General features: G+C 47.5%; 2 protein-coding genes across 10 annotated transcripts in view; one reads left to right on the plus strand and one right to left on the minus strand.

The window, feature by feature from the left end:
* LOC120951178 (clavesin-1-like) overlaps positions 1–19,194 on the plus strand; it is a 194,449-nt gene that overhangs the window by 96,875 nt on the left and 78,380 nt on the right. The window lies entirely within an intron of this gene.
* Positions 1–19,194, minus strand: part of LOC120950952 (homeodomain-interacting protein kinase 2-like) — a 68,138-nt gene that overhangs the window by 21,364 nt on the left and 27,580 nt on the right. For 7 of the 9 annotated variants that reach the window (XM_040369387.2, XM_040369388.2, XM_049605443.1 and 4 more), the window contains one exon: positions 5,932–6,203. In XM_040369387.2, coding sequence (XP_040225321.2) covers positions 5,932–6,096 — 165 coding nt within the window. In that variant the 5' untranslated portion in view covers positions 6,097–6,203. Of the gene's footprint in view, positions 1–5,931; positions 6,204–19,194 lie in introns of those variants that run through there. The other 2 variants (XM_040369383.2, XM_040369389.2) reach the window with 1 other exon arrangement.

Below are 19,194 nucleotides of genomic sequence, written 5' to 3' on the forward strand. Positions count from 1 at the left end.
TATCACACTCGTAATGCGAGGCCTCACACTCCATCTATCACGGAGCACAAACGCTCACGGGCAACTTCGAAAACCGTCCGAGCACGGGTAGTAGCAGCCCTCCCCGCTCGTGTTGTAGAAAAGAAAAAGCCAAATAGCAACACATGCGAGATTTGACGGGCACAACAATAAGACGAGTTTAGTGGGTGGATTGCGGCCGCCACAGGCGATATTGGTTAGGTTAGGTAGTCAACGATAAGATAGCGAGCGCGCGGTTTTGGCGAGTGTTTTTTGAAGATATTTTGCATTGTTGTATCGGGGTACAAAAGGGTACAAACAGGAGGGTCTCTCGTAACGGTCACACACACACCCCTCGTGTAACCCTGCCTAATCCCGCTTCTCGCCCTTATTGTCGTTTGAAGTTATCGGACGTCCCGATCGAAGTAACCTCGGTCGACCTGGCCCGGACGCCGAGACACGTCGAGATCTCCAGCACACCATGGCAAAAAAAAACTCCCGACCCGCCTCACGCTAATCTCCTAGCTCCATTCCACCGCCGTGTGTCAATGCGTCAAAATTGAGCCTGTCAATTTGCTCCAACAGTCCGTAGAAAAGCGTGATGCACATAACAACAACGACGTCCCTCCCGCTATTGGATGGTGTTGTGTGCGGGACTTACGTAGATTATAGGAGAAAGTTTCGAACATATCGGCAAGCATATGCGCCGCCAACAACGACGTACAGCAGCTACTTCTCTGCTCCTCCTCCTCCTCCTCTTTCTCCCTTTCTCCATATAAACTGCGAAAACACAGAGAGGTCGCGCCGGTCCACCGTGCGCACGCCACCGTACACAGATAATGAGTGGCGGCGGGTCCAACAGACACACTCCAACTCACACACTTGGGCTAGCTGGGCGCGATATTCATGGCACATCATCCAACCGACCACGCGAGAGACTCCGATAGCCGGCCGCGTTTGGTGGAGGAGAGTGTGTGCTATGGAGGGACACAACTATTTGTTTGCGTTTCATCACACAACGCGCACAGTGTGGCGGTGGTACACAGTCCTTCAGTAGTCCCCCTCACTGGCGAGGAGGTCGTGAAGTCGATGGATGTTTTTAATGAGCTCTCCTGCAGCAGCAGCAGCAGCAGCAGTAATGCCGCACGTAAGACAATGGAGGACGACGATTGTTCAGTAAAAACCACCGACAAACTATGCCCGCATCATTCATATCGCAGCATGACGGCGGGGCAAAACGACGACCAGGCGAAGAAGAACTGCGTGCGGAAGAAGCATGACCACCACTTTGCATATACATCGACGGGCGGGCGGACAATTTTGAAAACAAGAGAAATCGCCGTCGATCACAATTTGCCATCCGAAAATTGTTCGCTCGCTCAGGCCACATCTACTCCACACTACCACGATGGTTATTGTGAAAAACGCGACATCTGTGGAGGGGATTTTTGAAGTTGCGACGATTATTACAGTTGTTTTGGTGGAGGGTCGTTTTATTTTCACAAACGTTTCCATATACTGTCTGCACCTGCACTGAAATTTGATGAGCACCAGCCGATGTCTCATGACGTGTCTATATTTACCTTTCCCATCACACATACACCTGGACGAGAATTTACCATTTGTGTCCCCAAAAAATGCAACGTGTACACACCCTAATGAAGGCAAACACACACACACATAAACATTGATTTGCAAATGTAGGAACATCTCCTGATGACTTGCCGATCATTTAGACTCCAAGTATTGAAGTTCCTGAATTTCATAACCTCGCTTTATTTCTGATTACTGAATCTTTCTATCAACACTTTTCAATCCCCGTCTGGCTTCGTGTTCTATCAACCTTCTCGTGAAGATGTAAGCTTAGACACCGGATAGAGCATAGACCGAGAGATTGGATATCTTCGGCACTTAAATCAGAAAAATCTGATGAAGATGTTGCGTTATACAGGCATTAGAAGACGAAGAGAGACGGAGGTAGAGAGAGAACCAACAGGAAGGACAGGAAGATGTATCTTCAGAGCATACCCCAATGTTTATTTCCAAGGTTTCCTCTTACCAAACCGGGCTGAGACAAACTTACTAACCGACGACACTGATGACCACAGATGCATATCTGAAGTATCGCACAGGCCCGCAACCACAATACCCCAACCTCTCCCTCGTTGACTTCGGAGTGTATGATGCCAATCTGACAATGGCCATATTGAAGCATATCGACTCATAGCTCCTACATCCCTTTTCCTCGATCGAACCCTCGACAAGACCAATGTCCTCCTCGACCACCGGACCGTCGTCGTAGTCGGATTTCTTATGCAAAGGTATCGATATCGCTTTCTTATTTGCAAAACCCCTGCAGCCGGACACATTCTAGTTTTCTCCTGCGAGCCCCGGGACCGGAAAAACGAAAGAGCGAAACAGAAAGGAACGCATATCCAGTTTCGCGTCCAGCATTTTCCTAAAGACAAACCCTCTTGCCACCGAACCCCGAAAGCCTTTACCGTCACGGCCGAGACGACGACGCTAAATCCTACAGATTATGGGGCAGACTGCTTTGGGGACTCGACTGCTGCTCCGAGGGGAAAGGTTGAGCAGTTTAGTCCCGGTAGCCTCGTCGCCTCGTCATTTTATGTCTGGCAAATTTAACACGATGGGGAGAATGGGAAGAAAGGAAAGGCGTTAGGGATTTCTTTGCCGTGTCGTGCAACACTTAACTCTTGCCGGGCCGGCGGCGGCCCAAGAACACAACCCGAAAACAGTAGCCCCTCAGCCAGCAGTTCTCTATTATCGGACCCTCAACAATCTATATTGCCGACGCTCAAGGTGGCTCTTTAGTATGTCTGGAGGACACTTTCGATTACCAAATCCGGCCCCAAAAGTTTGCCGACTCGGCGACAAATCATTGAGTGGCTGAATTAGCAAAAAACCCGGGCGTCTTGCGTTACTCGAATGGGAAAAAGGAAAAGTTCGCCCAAACGCATACATCTTGATAATGAAACTTTGTGCTGCCTTTATTTACACAACCCAGTCAGTCATCTGCATAGTGTGTGCAAGGGATACTCCTACCAATATGTTAGAGGGTTTATGAATGCGCAGCCACCGTTTTATGAGTGAAATGCGTACAACATTTGGTAGCTGATTGAGAGACCGGAGCCAATTTCTTCAGAGGGCTACATTCTGTGAGTGTGTATCCGGTGTACGTTACTGTTTCTTTGCACTCTGCAGAGTGCGAGACAACATGGCTTCTAACATTAAACACACACATACGAAGACACAGACACACCCAAGGTCGAGCGCAGTGCAACATAAAACGCGCGCCCGCTCTAATACACTTGGCATCATAAAAGGCACAACACTGCGCGACCAAGTGTGCTACACACCCTTTCCTCCAGGGACAGTGTAGTGCCGTCGTTGGTCACCCTTTTGCGTCTCTCTAACCACTATTAAATGATGACAACGACAGCAACGATTGCATCCGGAGCCTTCTGTCCTTCTCGGTCCTTCGTCCCCTTCGCCCCAATATGCTCCCCAACGCCACACCATCAACAAAACGAGCTGCTGCTGCCCTTCGGTTATTCTACAGCCATTCCTCGGATAACAACGGAATGGGAGGCGTGTGGTCTACACTCCACACGAAGCGAGGGCAATGAACGTTGCAATTTGCGTCAGCCAGCGGGTTTTCTCTTTCTTTTATCATAATGGTTGTTTGTTTTTGTATTATTGATATTGCAGCAGGCTCTTGCCATGGCGCTGCTCCCTTTTTGGGACGAGAGCTTTTGCCTGAGAGGTCGTCGAGGCGTTTTTGAGGAATACAGGAAGAAGAGAAGCCCATCACACATGAACGGACACACCAAAGGTGCAAGAGCATTTACCGTTCGCAGCCAGAGACAGTTATTATACAGATCTGTGCTTGTTGTGGTACGCAAGAGCGGCGACGAGCTTCCCGAGGTTGGTTTTTGCGCCCTCTGGTTTTAACTGCAACCAGTGCGCTGCTTTCCGTTATCTTTTCTAGTGCCCGGGCGCCACATTTCCCTCTTCTGTCGGGGGTTTTTATCGACAAAGCGGGCTGCCGGCACAATCACGCTTGCTTGCTAGACTAGCAGCCGAGACCTGTCTTAATGTGTGTATGTGTGTGTTACTGCTTCAAGCACAGGAAAAACCATTCCCCAGATTAATTAAACAATCGCCACCGACACGACTTGCTTCGGGTATTTTGTTCTTCCTATCCCGCACCCCCTTCCAAGGTTCACGCGTGGGGCAGGTGCTGGTAGAGCATTAAGTTCTTTCACCGTTTGTGCATAAATAACATAGAAAAAAACAAGTAACGAGCTATTTCACCCACCAACAGCACGAGTGGAAAAGTGACCCTCACGCCACGTGGGGGACACGACGCGGCACTACAAACAGACACACACACAAGCACACAAAACACGTACGTTGTCTAATTTTAGAAAGCCGCACCAAAAATCGACCTCACACAAAACCAGTGAGTCTCCAATAACCCTTGGCCACACACACACAGAAATTGGCTTCTGTGCAAATGATGTGAAGTTTGTGGTTTTTGGAGTTTGGAGCAGAAAGAAAAAGAGTACGTCCTTGTTATGTTGGTGAATTCCAAGCCAAATGCTATTTCGCCAAAGGACCTGTTTGAAACAGCAACTCCAAGGAACGTCACAAACGACGAACGCATAAAACGCGAGGTACACCTCTTGGAAGGACAAACACAACGCCCTAAGGTCCATTTGGCTTGCATACCCCAACGCGTGCTAGAGATTCAAGCGAGCCGTGCCGTTAATTCCACCGACACACGCGCAACCACACCCCGGCGAAAAAGCCTTCCGAAAAAGGCATTCACAAAACGTCCACACAGCGTGTCCTCCGCGGCGACGGACGGCGCGAGGACAAAACTTCCCTCTTCCACTCTTTCGCCCCTCAGAAAGGCGCTGTCGATTTCTCTAACCTGCCAACGACACTAAAACACACACAACCACGTACATGCTGGACTCACGGGCAAAGACGGACACAACGCGTTTAATAGCCGTCAGTCATTCGTGGCCCGGGCACTGATTTACGACTCCGACGGCGAGGACGAGTGGCTTCTTGTCTTGTTCAACTAGCTGCAAGCAATGGACGCTTTGCGAAAACAATTATCACGAACCAAATATTCTGAGCCACTGTGTTGTGTATTTTCGCTTTAACAATAATTTCTTGCCAGATCGTAAGCCAAGAAGCACAAGAAGACGGCAGAGAGCGTGTGTGAAGTAATCCAGCAACAACATCCGAGAAAGAGGGGAGAAAGCTACGGCAAACAAACAGAACAACTTCTCGTCGGTCACAGTAGTCAGCAGCAGCAGCAGCAGAACGAGCAGTGTTTTTCGGGGAGGGAAAAAGCGTAATAATTTGCACAAACATTCATTAACCTACAAAGTGGCACCATAGGCGCGCAAAAAGTTTGGAGCGGAAAAGTTGCTAACGTTCCTGTCAGAACGCGAAACAATAATCACACACAACCCCACAGAGCTACGGCCAAAGCCTGCTTCAGCGTCAGGGCAAAGCAAGGTGTACAGTTAAGCGTAGATGTAGTTGAAGGAAACGACGCTTGTACCGACGACAGCTAATTACCAGCTCAGGTACAATGCTTTTGGGCTTAATTTCGGTCTAGGAACCGTTTATGCGCGTGAAATCTTCTGTGAGGAGCAACTAATTACAGTGCCAAACTGTTATAAAACTGTTATACAGTAATTATTTTAGCTAAAGCCCCCAAACAATCTCTTGTACGGAGGGCTATAGTTCGTTGAAGCAACATTTTTAAGGCATCATTTTACCATTATGTCCCCCGAACAGGGCCAATGGATGCGTTTTTCGTAACATATAAATCATTGTAAGCATAAAATACCCTTCAATATAGAATCCTTTTCACTGTTTCACACTTACCTCATACTGGGCGGAGAGGGAGTACAGCACCTCGTGCTGTACCAGCTGGTAGTCACCGTCGGCACCGCTGCTGGAACGCTTGCTGGAGGTCTGCGTGTTGGCATGACCTCCTCCGGTTGCAACCTTTGAATGTGCCGTCTTGGAGCCGTTGGACGGGGCACCCATAGCCCCGGAAGTTGCAACCGTGCCGCTGCTGCCGCTCGGTACGCCGCCGCCGCCGCCGCCGCCGCCACTGGTTGCACCACACTCACCGCAACCACAAACGCCCTCTGCTGCGTAAAGGAAACAAACAGAAACGGCGTTACATCACCTCATTAGAATTTATAACACAATTCGAATCATGATTAGAGCGCACACACACACACCCACAAGGGCGTTCTACATATGGGAGAGGAGGGTGGAGCATTTTTTTGTATTGCCCCGCACTTACTGCTGATTCGGAGCTTACAGCACATTATACAAACACACAACACACAGAAGAAACACAGATATAAAAAAGGAGCACGAGAATTAACTATCACATTTCGTTGCTTTTTTACGTTCCACTTGCTGCCCGATAAGGGGAATGTGTCATTAAAACCCGTTTTACTGGAAACACAATTTTAAACTATGCTGTCATGCAATCCTTTCCCTCCTTTTTCATGTCTGTTTTTGTGTGTGTTGTTGTTGTTCTTCTTTCCACGTTAAACCTGTTGTTCCGCTGCTTCGAAGGGTGGACAACATTGGGAATTGTTGGTAACCTTTTTCGTACACCAAAACAAGTTCTAGCGGACCTCTCTAGAACCAACCGGTCGAGGCAGTAGCACACCATTCAGGAGGACATGCACCAGATAGTTACTGTTACTTTTACAAACACTTTTTCATAATTGAATTAACCCTACTCCTTAAGAATCAATACACAATTTCCCTGCTTTTAATCTCCCAGGTCGTATTGATTCAATTAAATTACATAAACCCATCCAGCGCAAACCATTCTACTGCCATTCGTGCCTAGAACTGTGCAACGGGTGGAAATGGGTGAAATATTTATCCCTCCGCAGTAGCAGCCAACCAACCACCGCCAGCCATAAGTCAAAGCAAATGGTAACACAAAGTTGGGTGGAAAAATTGGTTTATTTATAAAATCGAAACCCCGCCTGTGACGCAAATCGGGCCCCATCCCACACACAAACACACACACGCCGATGATGTTGACAGCGAAAAAAAAAGAGGGAAGCGCGTTTGTGACGCGCCAAAACCAGTCCAAATAGGTGGCAAAGAGAGAAGAAGGCAGCGCTCGCTGTTGATGTTTGTCTTTTAATATACCCTAGGAGAGACGTTCCTAGGCCCATATTTGCTTCGCGAATCGTTTTTGAAGGATATCTAACGGGTCGTCGTGTCAAAAGAGCAATGGGTAACGCGGATGCATTCGCAGCAGAGTTCACATCTTGTGTCGATCATACGCCGACCATCTGCAGTATGATTTCGAAGGCAGAAAGGGAAGAAAAGGAAGCAGCTTTTCGTAAACAAAGGGCAATCTAGACGATGATTGTTGTTTGTTGATTTGCATAAGAAATTCATATTACTTGCTGGATGATCGTGGCTACGCTTCTGGCTTTGCCATCTTCAAGCTGATTAAATCCCCCCAGAATATCAATGACTTTAGATTCGGAGCGAAAGAACAGCCTCGGCGACTTCTATCCCCTTCTATTCTTCGGCACCATCAATCATTGGATTTTCCCCCCAGCCTTTCGATTGATGACTATCTATTTTCCCATGGGAAAATCAATCAATCCATGACCGTCAGCGTCTCTCTTGGCGAAGGAAACCGTTCTGACAGTTACATAACGTTCCATAACGAGCTCATATTAGCTGTGAAGCATAATTAGTTGATTTAACTTTGGAAAACTGATCCCCCCCCCCCCCATGGATTATCGTTCGCAATGGAACACAAACAAACCCTACGAAAAAAAAAAAAAACGCCACACATTTTCACATTTTTCCACGCAAACGCGCAAACGGAAAGCTGAGAAAGTGGTCTGCGCGCGCTTGCGATTTTAATGGTGACGCGGAATGCGGTAACAAATTGTAACCAACGCTGGCTGGCTGTCTATTGCACACGCGTTCACATCTCATGCGGCGGCGCTCGCCACTTTCTACCGATAAAGTGACAAGTAGCAGCAGTTTTGAGGCGGCGGCGCATTGAAAGCATTAAGCGGGTGTTGAGGTAGCAGCAGCAGCAGCATAACGCAACTACCGTCTGATTTCTGTTTTGCAGCAAACAAACAATAATAGCAACACCAAGCACATCTGGCTCCGGGTGTTTTTTTTCCTCCCAACCGCGTAACGGTACGGGACATACAAGGGGAGCCCCAAAGACATTGCGCCGGTGTCAATCAAAACATCATGCTGTGGGGCGAAGAGGCAACCAGCAGCATAATATGAAGCACGAGAGAGAGAGCCTTTTACGGCATGAGACCCTAGCAAAATTGTACTTAAAACTGTGAAGAAATTGCTTACCCAGCAGCTGTAGGAAGGAAGTCGCAAATCGTCACCTGCACAAAAACGACCTGCCGACGGTACATCCGGTGGCGAATGGGCAAAAGAAGACACGGCGGCGGGCGCAGGGAGAGGAATGTGTGGGGCTGGCAATTAAAAGGAAATTTCAATCCACACACATCCGGACACGGGATGCAGCCTTTTCTCAGCGCACAGTTTTCACACTGTCTTGTGGCGTTTTAGTGCACCACACACTGTAAATCTTTACCGAAACGCATGCTATTCTGACCGGAAAGCAGAACCGGTTCTTCAGCACAGCACACAAATAAAAAAAAATCGCGACTGTGACTACGATCACCTCCCTGGGACGACCTTTCTCCAAGCTGAGTTCAGAAAGGGGCAAAATTGTGTGCGATCAGCGAAAAAGTAGGCCAACGCAGAAAGGCCAACCCCTGCACAGACACGCCGGAATCGGAAGGGAGACACCTTCTTCTCACGGGCGCGGATTCAACGGGTAGGATAACAACAGCATCAACCCAACAACCAAAACCCGTCCAATTTATTTTATTTTGCTTAATGCCCTTTTCCGATTCCGAGTTGCCGTTTTCATTCGGCTTGGTTCTGTGGGCAGCACCCTTTCCCCAAACAGATTGTAATACGAACATACGCCATTGACATATAAAAAGAATTATCGTCCGTCTCCTAAATCCCACCGATATACTAGAAATATATACATGTGTGTAAAAGCCTTCCAGGGCGCCTGTTGTCGCTTTCGAAATCACCGGCTGTGTGTGTGTCAACGCCGGCTGTCATTTGTTGGTGGACGAAAAAAAAAAACCTGTATGCTTATGAAGCATGAATCTTATCACCATCACCACCCTTCACCACCTTCCCACCGCAGAGTCAAACACACAGACGTCAGTGAGGACGATGTTGTCGATGCAGAAAAGCCATTCCGATTGTGGAGCACCCGCCGCCCCTGCCTGCAATGCCCCAGCCCCCACCACAACTCGCACCGTTTTCTAATGACCTCTGGCAATTGCGGCGCAATTTCGACGTTCGGCCATGCGAGCAAAACTATATCGCGTCGCATCATAAACCACATGCACACACACACACACGTATACGTAAATGCCACCTCTTACGATGCCGCGTGTGTGTACCCTCCCCTGTATACTACGGGACCAAACTGCGCCGGTGGGGAAAAGCAAACAGCCAAATAATCATAACCGTTACATGGGCAAAATGGGCTGGATGAGACACAACGCACGACGCACGGACACACAAAAAAGGGAGGTGATAATAAATCGAATCACGAAGAGGGGCAGACAACAGCAGTGCAAAAAAAATATTCCAAATATCAGCAAAATGTTGTGCCTGCTGCTTCCCCTTGCCCCCAAGGGGGCGACGACGACGAGACCCTTCAATCAAACGGCAAGCCAAAGGCGAAAAAAGGCTCGCGCGTTAGGGCGAAATTAAACCGTACGTATCAGCGAGTTTGATACAGTTTACTGGAACAGTTTTTTGTGTGCAATTATTGCAAGAATATACCAAACAGTGTCTTTTTTGTGCGTTGAGAGGGACGTGTGTATTGTAGTGAGGCAAAACACAGTCTTACACAAAGCCAACATTTCCGTCTTACTTTGTAATAAAATGCGGCCAAAGAATGTAGCATCATGGCGTGCAGAGAAGATGGTTCTGTGGTGCCGTCACACGCGGGGGACGTTTAACGACACACCCAGCGGAACTGTTTTATAGTGCGATATTGTTGTGGAAAATCATTAAAATCGTGCTCGTAATTTTCAAGCATCATAAACTCCAACTCAACCCCAAACGGCACCAACGCACACGTGCTGGAAAGCGAAAATTGTCACAAAATCGGTTACAACACGAAATGATCTTCGCCGGTAGTGGGATTTGAAATCAAAATGACTACAAACGCGGGAAGGGCATTTTAAGTACCGAGCTAGTACAAGGCAAACATGTTACTACGGAACCAAGATGATTCTCTTTATAGGTCAACAGACTTCAAGGATCTTCTACCCCGTCGTGTGGACGTCATAATTCCAGCTTCTCTTACAATGTACACCACCAGCAGCAGTGTATCGTACGCATCTTATAAATAGATACTTTTGCATTATCAAAGCACGAAGATCCATCTCAATTAACGTCTTATCATGACAGCCCACAAGAAAGGACGCCTATTTTTGCATCAAGCCTCATCAAAAGCATAATGGCATCGAACTCGCACGCAAGAAAAAAGCACGTGAGTGTGTGATTGTATCTTGAGCAACTGCGAAAACGGTGCCTAGACAACAACCCAGGTTTTGCAGAAAAGCGACCAATGTCCTCTACCCTCTCTTAGACGAAGTATCATCATGTCCCTTTCTGTCCGATACAGAGTGCTTTGACTATCCCAATACCAGCCAGGACAAGGCAAGGCAAGCCAGCACAATGGTTCCATCGTTGGTGCGCAAAAATAGCGCATTGTTGCGAAGAACTCTGCGGCTCGATCGATTATAGGAGAAATATTGATAAAAGATAAGTAAGCGAAGCGAAAGGGACGCGCGCAAAGAGAGGTGTGGACTGTGGCACGCTAAAGCTTCCGACGTTCCTGTTCCCTTCCCCACCACAACACACACACACGCACGTATGACTAGAATAGAAAATGTTCCCAAGTTCACCCATTCCACCTCCTACACCAAGGTCATCCCCACTGAGGCAAGGAAAAAACAATTTTGCAAGGCCCCGACAAACATTTGCTTCCACCAACAGACGGACGATGATGACGGAGACGGTGCCCGCTGCTACTTCGACTACTACCACCCGTGTGTGTTCCAGACAGTCTGCTCGCTGTGTATTAGGGCACACAATAACACACATCTATCTTTCCGCCTTTTGCTATTGTTTGCACAAGATGTCTTCGCTTCTCTCCACGATAAAAGCGCCACCTGAACGAGCTGTGTGTGAGTGTGTCTGCTAGTCCGGGATTTGCACGGTGCCGCGCTCAAACATGATTAAGACTTGACGCAGAGAACTGACGCAGAGAGCCGCACGCGTTACAAACTTTTTCGTGGAAATGTCAGTTTTCGTTTATTCCACCCTGTAACTAACAGTTTCCTTCTCAACGGGACCAAAGAAAGAGGTGGTATGGAGTTAGGTGGGGGGATCATCGTTATTTGATTTGCACGACAAGAAAAGAATAGATTGATGAGGCGAGCGGAAGTTTGACTTGTGAAATGGGAGGAAAAGGCAGGCATCGCCCGCGAACGAAAGGAAAAGCTTCCAAAGAAATCCGCAAAGGACAAACACCCCGAGTAAGGGCCGCTTCAGATTGGTAGTTCTCTTTCTCTCTTCCTTCTCTCTCTGTGCAGAGGCTTTTTCCTCTTTCACTCTTTCCCCTTCCTTGGTCTTATTACTTGATTCGCTTCAAATGTAATATTTTATCCAAGGTTTACATTACACCGCGCCGACGATGACGTCCGACAGTATAAATACACACAGCCCTGCCATCGTCTCTCTTGGGGTGAAAATTTGCCAATTCGGGCGTTGCGTGTAACGAACCGATTTAGTAAGACTGCTTTTGGAATGCCACCTCACAAAATCCACAGCACTGTACAGCAGAAAACCTGCCAGTGTGGAACCTCCAGCAGCGCTACGACAGCACACAAACACACACCATAATGTTTGGGAAATCATCCACCCAGAAAGGGAGAACGGTTTCCCACTTAGAAATCGCTACATAATGACACTTGGGAATCTAAGAAAAGGTAATTCTTTTGAAACTCAAAACGCGCTAACAAAACGCACGATCCCTTCAATGTGCCCTTGACGGATGGTGCTGTGCCTGCTGCTGCTGCTGCTGCTGCCAATATAACGAACCGAGGTTAAAAATAATAACTTCCAACGAATAAAAGCAGACGACGCACTCGCACACACATGCGTACAGTGCGAAAGAACAGGAGAATGGCAAAAGAATAACACCCAAACCGGAAAAGCATCATTTCTCGGGAAGGGAAAATACCTTTGCTATTTCCGGCAGCGGTTTTTTTAAAGGTGAAGCGCGAGGTGAAAGAAAACATGGCGTAAAGCATTTACGCCGCTGCCCGTGTGTGTGTGTATTTTATTAAATTATTTGCACCAAAGTTGAATCGAACACAGTGGAATTGGTGTTAGATAAATCGATTATGCTCTTAAGTTGCAAGATATATTGTAAGGCGCATGTGTACGCAGCACTTTAGATGAGAATGAATCATTTTAAACCAACAGCACACTTAAACCTTTTCAGTTTTTACGCTACCCAACCGTAGGATCACGCCTCAGACAGGCGACATTTGGTTTTGGTGCTATTAACGAAGCAAAAGTTTACCGATAATTAATCCGCGTGATATAGGACCGCTGCGCCAACTAAGAATCCACCGATAGAGCCCCAAAGGGAACAGCGGCGACTGACTGGTTTTCCTTCAGATCGGATCTCGTTTTACCAGCATTAGTGCCGTCAGACGAGGGCACCCATTCGATGATAGAGGCCACCACTCGTCGTCGTGGAATCGGCGCCTCCAGTACCCTTCCACATTAACCACCTGCAGCTGCGGAAGGTTGTTGACGACGCGCGTGCTGTGTGGAAAAGTATTGACATTTGTGCGTGCGCGATACCTGTCAAACGCTATCTGTCAATGTCAAAGGCACGATCGCACCAGCCATTCAATACATTATTTTAATGATTCTTTAAGCACATAAGCACAGAAAGCTTACACATACGAGGCTTTGTAGCAATCCCGCATAGTGAAATGTAATTTTAATTAAAATAATTCCATATCATTTTCATATAGCGTACGCTCGCTTGTTGCTCGATAAATAGCGGTGCAAATGATCAATTCCCCGAACGCTATAAAGGCTTCGGCGAAATTGGATGCGATTTTTGGAGCATCAAATACGAAAACACAACGCCACAACAACGCCGATGCGGTGCGGAAAATACATTTCCATACGATAGATAATAACTGTGCGTGAGGCATCAAATAGCACACTCACACACATTTCAGCACACATCGTGCGGTAAAGGGAGTGGTGTTTGTGTGTGTGTCTGTGCTTGATGATGTTGTTTTGATGCTTCTGTGAATTATGGAAAATTTGAAATCTGATACATTTTCATTTCACTCCACTCTCGCATCCAATTTCGGAAAGGCTGAAGCCTTACCGTACGCAACTGTAAGCGCTTCTCACAGTGTAGCGCGCCCGCTTGGAATTAAACTATTCCCAAATGCGGTAAACATTTATTAGCACCTTTCGCTTTGCCGCCACGGTGGGTTTGGCGAGGATAAATCAACCGTTGAGCCAACGGTAGCTTACACATTCCCACTTTAGTTCCACTAACTACAATACCGGGCAGCTGCCCAAGATAAAGGCACGGAAGGTTCACCTCCAATCGAAGCTCCCCCTTCCGCAATAGCGTATCGTTTGCGCCCGCGTTACAATTAATCGCGACGGAATGAATCTGCACAGACACGTGATGTTCATATTTCTTTCTTGCCTGCGATGGGGGGGTTCAATTTAAAGGAGCACAAAGAAGAAACATACCATCCGGTACAGTTACATCTTTGCCTCACGCACCACCCACCGCCTCTCGCACTTTTGCCGGCAAACCGGTACGATTAACTTATCGGAGTGAAATAAATTTATTAGCCTAGTCGAACAAATAATCACGTTTCAATGAAACGCACTTTTTTTTCGCTTATTCTTCACTCCGCACACAAGTGTGCACAACAACGGCAAAAAAACAACAACAACCCTACCGCAAGCAGAGGCGTTGGGAAAAAGGCTTTCTCCTTTCTGTCCGGAGAACTTTTGTGCCGCTGTGCGCTGCTTTTTCGCTTCCTTCCTCTACGAACGAACGAGCAAAGAGCGGGGTAAGGGCGGAGTGAAAGATATCGGTGTCATGTCTGAAAGCCAACGGTGCCCGCGCGCCCTGCTATTGAAATTATTTTACAAACAACATCTGCGCGCCGCTGCTGGTTTGTCGCTGGTGTGCAGCGCCGGGAAAAAAAAGAGCGCCATTTGACACGCATTATTTCTTCCCCACTTCCCGCTCACTGTCTGTAAGCTAATTTGCTATCGCAGTGTGCAACGAGGAACGAGTTTTCGACCGTTTCCCGTCTGCAACAACGGCGACCATCAACCAACCAACCTACCACCCCGCACCAACAATGACAAACGGTTCCCAAACGCAATCTGCTGTGCGCTCTGCAAGAATCTCTCCAAGTTGTGTGCGCCCACGTTAGGGCCTACGACCATTTTCAGACCTTGGAAGTTGGAAACCAGATCAGACAACGGTTCAGACTGTACCAAGCCCGCATATCAACGGTGCCGACAATACGTCTCCGTTTACTTAAGCGACGCAATTATCTGTGGCCAGAGTGTTTCCAATATCTTTCATGGCGAATGCAATACTGAGCTCTTGTAGTAGAGCTGAAATTAAGCTCACAGATCTGGATCTTTTACTCTTCTGTAGCATAAGGCGAAGACGAGTATTTCAATCACATCAAATGTCCAAAGATCTTCAGAAGATTTGAAGTGATGCAGGCTTTCAATTCTGAAGATCTACAAAAGAAGACACCATTGGAGATGTTGGGATGTATCTAAGACCAGCTGTAGTATACAAGAACGATAACGTACTGATAAAAATAACATGTCATCTTGGAGCATCCGTTAAGAAAAAAGATTTCCAATAACACAGGTAACTTCCATGGAGACATTAAGCATTAACTATTACAAGGTAGTTCAGTGGTAGTGCTGTCACTTCTGTTTCACAGCAAAAGCCACAACACACACACTTCTTGCTGACAGCTAATGAGCCAATAAGTGCCAATGAAACAAAAACACAAAATCAATCCACCTAACCACTGGCCTGCACTCCCGGAGTAAACCGGCAACCCGCTGACGCTGCTCTTCGGCGCCGAACCGAAGACCTGAGAGCACGGGGTGGGTCCGGTCTGTGCAGGGTTAGTGTCAAACGTGACAAAATGCCCTTCGCTCTCTCTCGCGCTAGGCAAATTCAATGCAATCTCTCTTCGCTAATTGCACCTGATTCAAAGGCTGATCATGATGATAATTTTTAGCTCACTCCCTACCACTGCCACCGACGACCGGTTGCTATCGTATGCGCGACACTATTGCAGAGCCAGCCATTTGTCAGCAGCGAATAAATAACGGACCTCGAAAGCCCTTATGCGCGCTTCAGGGTCGGAGGATTTATAATCGAAGCTCATCAGCGCTGCTCAGTGGTGCACCGGGAGCGAGACGATGCACCAGGCAGCAGCTCAGCAACCAGCAACAGCGCTAATGGAATCAGCGCGCCAATATTGCGTAGGCAAACCTGATTTTTGTTTATTATTGAAATCGGAGTGCGATAGCAACTCGATGAAGCTCTGACCGTACGCGAAGGTTTCGATCTGCTGCCAGGCAAGAGAAACTTGTTCTTCGTTCAATATGGCGGTGTCAGATCTGGTTCTAGGTTCTAGATAGCCGTGATCGCGTTGACACACACAGTCTCAACACACAATACACACACACGGAATGCACGGTCATACCTGTCGACCTGGCAAAGCAATCAAGATCTGTGCTAGATCCTAACATCTGTCACATCTATACGACTTCAAACAGACGCACGGCGACCTCATGAGACAACGCATGTAATATTAGAATAGATTGGCACCATCCACCACAAACCGCACACTCAAACGTCTCGATTATTCACTCCTCTGATCTAACGAAATGCAAATAACCGCCAAGTCATTCCGCGCCCGGCACACTATGCCCCATCTCCCAGCCGAGACACGCCAAACAGATATGAGCACAGACGGCGATGGCGACTCGCCCAAAATAAATTGAAACGGGGCGCGCACACAAAAAGAAGGAAGAACACCACCCCGAATTGACTGCCAACCTACCGACAGTCATATAAATGCGGCAATGTCACAGCAGTTTCGGTTCGGTATCTTTGGGTTAAGGGCCGCCGAGTCTCGCGCTCTCCAAACATGCACACACAAATAGGTTCATCAAATTGCCATAATCTCCATGAGCTCAGCAAGAACGTGTACTGCTGCTGCTTCTGCTCCAATCATTCGCCGCATTCGCCGCGTATGACAGTGACAAATGAAGGATCGCATTTTCGCGATCCATCTCGACTCTGCCGGTTGCCGGTGAGTCATCAGCCGATGGCACCAGTAAATGTAATGTCTTGCTGGGCCCGCACAAGGCAATTGGACAGGCCACACACCCACGTGTGCCAGCAGTCTACAGGTGAGCAAAAAACAATTAATAATTACACTGAGCATTGAATGACTCGTGCCAAACGACTCCCAATCATCTGAAGCACCAACGCTTGACACTCGGGGCTCATTAATATCCCAAACTGTGCTTTCTGGTGCCTCACAAGACGCGCTCCCGCCCCTAAAACTACACCCTATGAGCTCGCGATAATCGACACGCTCACTTTAACTTTACACAGCCTGCTCTCCCACCGTTTCGGAAACCTTTCAAGACAAGCGTTTATCTACCACCGTAGTTCCTCAAATCAGCAGTAAGTCACGGGAGTTCCAATGGAGAGTGTTCCAATGTCTTGGCAGAATACTGATGAATTTAAAACAGACGTCATCACACCTTACCTGCAAAAAGATGGAGCAAAACAGATGAAAACAGATTAATTATTTATACTCTCCTCCGGGGTAGGTGCGAATGGCATTAGTGTTGGGACTTGTGAAACGGTGAAAGAAAGATTAATGAGAAATAAAGTACCTCTTTCACAGAGAGGCCAGGGAAAGACAAAACTAAAACTAAATCACAAATCTTTACTCAAAAACATTGAAACTGATTGATAAAATAGAAAATCTTTCACGCCTAAAGCAACGACGACAGAAAAAAAGAAAGGGAAAAGCTGTCCGTACAAACAACCTGTCCAAGCACTGGGGAAAACTGCCGTCCAGCGTCACCTGGCGCACGATGATATTGAATTATTCATAGGAAATTGAACAAAATATTGTTTTGCCGGGATTCGCTTCTCGTTCTTCGTGTCCTCGTGCACATTTCGTTTGCCGGTCCCTTGTTCCCTTGGACGCTTATTCTTCTTCTCTGCTCCTTCTTTTATGATTGCCCCCCTGTCTCTCTGTGGCTAGCGAGCAAGGGATATCTTCCACTGTTGATGAGGGCCCTGGGCACAGAAATAGACTTCTTACCGGGGGCAAATTACATTTATATTGCCTCCGTTGCACTCGCAAACCGACACTCACCTGCACCTCTCTCACCACCACAGAAATCGACACAGAAAATCGACAAGCCTTCCGCGGCGAACTCTCCTGCGGCTGCACATAAAACCAGGTGCGACCCTGACCGAAGCGCGCACAACATTCGACGAATATGCCTAGCGTTAGTAACACAGACTCTAATTTCCCGTCACTTCCGGACGGGGCTCTACAGCTTCCTGCTTCGTGCTTCCACGTGCCTTGACATGTACAGCTTGCCTTGTTTGTAGGTAGATTGTGTGTATGCATTGCGCAACAAGTGCACACGCAACCTTGCACTTTACCTTGCCTCTAGCAGGATGTCATCGGCAGCCTCGGCCTTCGACAAACCGATCCATTTCCCCTGGGAACTTACATCGAAAGACGCTCTCTGGAAATGCGGTGTGTACGACGTCAATCAAAGGTCTCACCCGGACACTACCAGCAGAGCAAGGCTATCGAGTAGTCAGACTAACACACACACACACGCATCAAGGACACTATAAGTCCTCGTCGTTAGACAATCAGTCTGTCTTTTGTGACATTGAAGGCAACACAACTTCTTGTATCGTATCGGAACGTTTACAGGGAAATTCATGCAAGCGTAGGATGAGGACACATAAGCAACACTAAGCAGTGTTATCACATTCCCAGGAACTTTGGTGAACTCAATGTTCGGCGTGTTCGATAATAGATATTCCAATGACTTCTATTTCAATTACGGGCTACGTGGAATCAGCGTACATACAGTTGTATCTTTGGAGCTCATTGGTCCGTAAGGATGTTTCCGATCAGTTTCGTTCCAGGATTAAATCTTCCAGAAATTAGTTTCCCCAGACATCTAGGGTTTTAGCAAGAACTTCCTGCCCTTCCAACATTTCGATTTTGCTCTGCATCACATCACACAAGGGGACATTGGAATGAATATCTTTTCCACAAATAAAATAAAAGTGTAGCAACGGCCTTTACCCATTCACTCAAACCATTCACCAGCATTTCATCAGAAAGTTAATCAAAAAACGCCATCATGCAATAAATTCAACCGTCGCACACTACTTTTCCCCTTTCTGTACTGCAAATTGACGTCACAAGAAGCGTCCAATTCCCAACCCAACAAGCACTCGGGGTCTAAAAATCAGACTTCACACGCCAGAGCGCCCATAAATCGTTCGACATGTTTGTTACACCGCAACACACCCGTGACACGTTAGCTGCCCCCCAGGAAACAAAGGGATGACAAAACATTGAGTAAGTGAGTGGGGGTGGTGTGCCTTGTTATTTTGTCTTGTATCCTTTTTTTCGAGTCGGCAGGTTCGTCGGTCACCGTGGGTACGCGGATGGACGAAAGTGATTTATGCTTCGTGCTTGCAAGCAATGAACCTTTTTCTCTCCCAGCGAACAAACCCGGGATGATAAATTCATTCTAATCATTCAAGATCCTATTACAGCCCCCGCTGGAGGAGCTTTTTTTTAAATGGAAACCCCTTTTTCCCCCCGTCTGTAAAAA

Source organism: Anopheles coluzzii, chromosome 2 (assembly GCF_943734685.1).
Source record: "Anopheles coluzzii chromosome 2, AcolN3, whole genome shotgun sequence".
NCBI lineage: Eukaryota > Metazoa > Arthropoda > Insecta > Diptera > Culicidae > Anopheles > Anopheles coluzzii.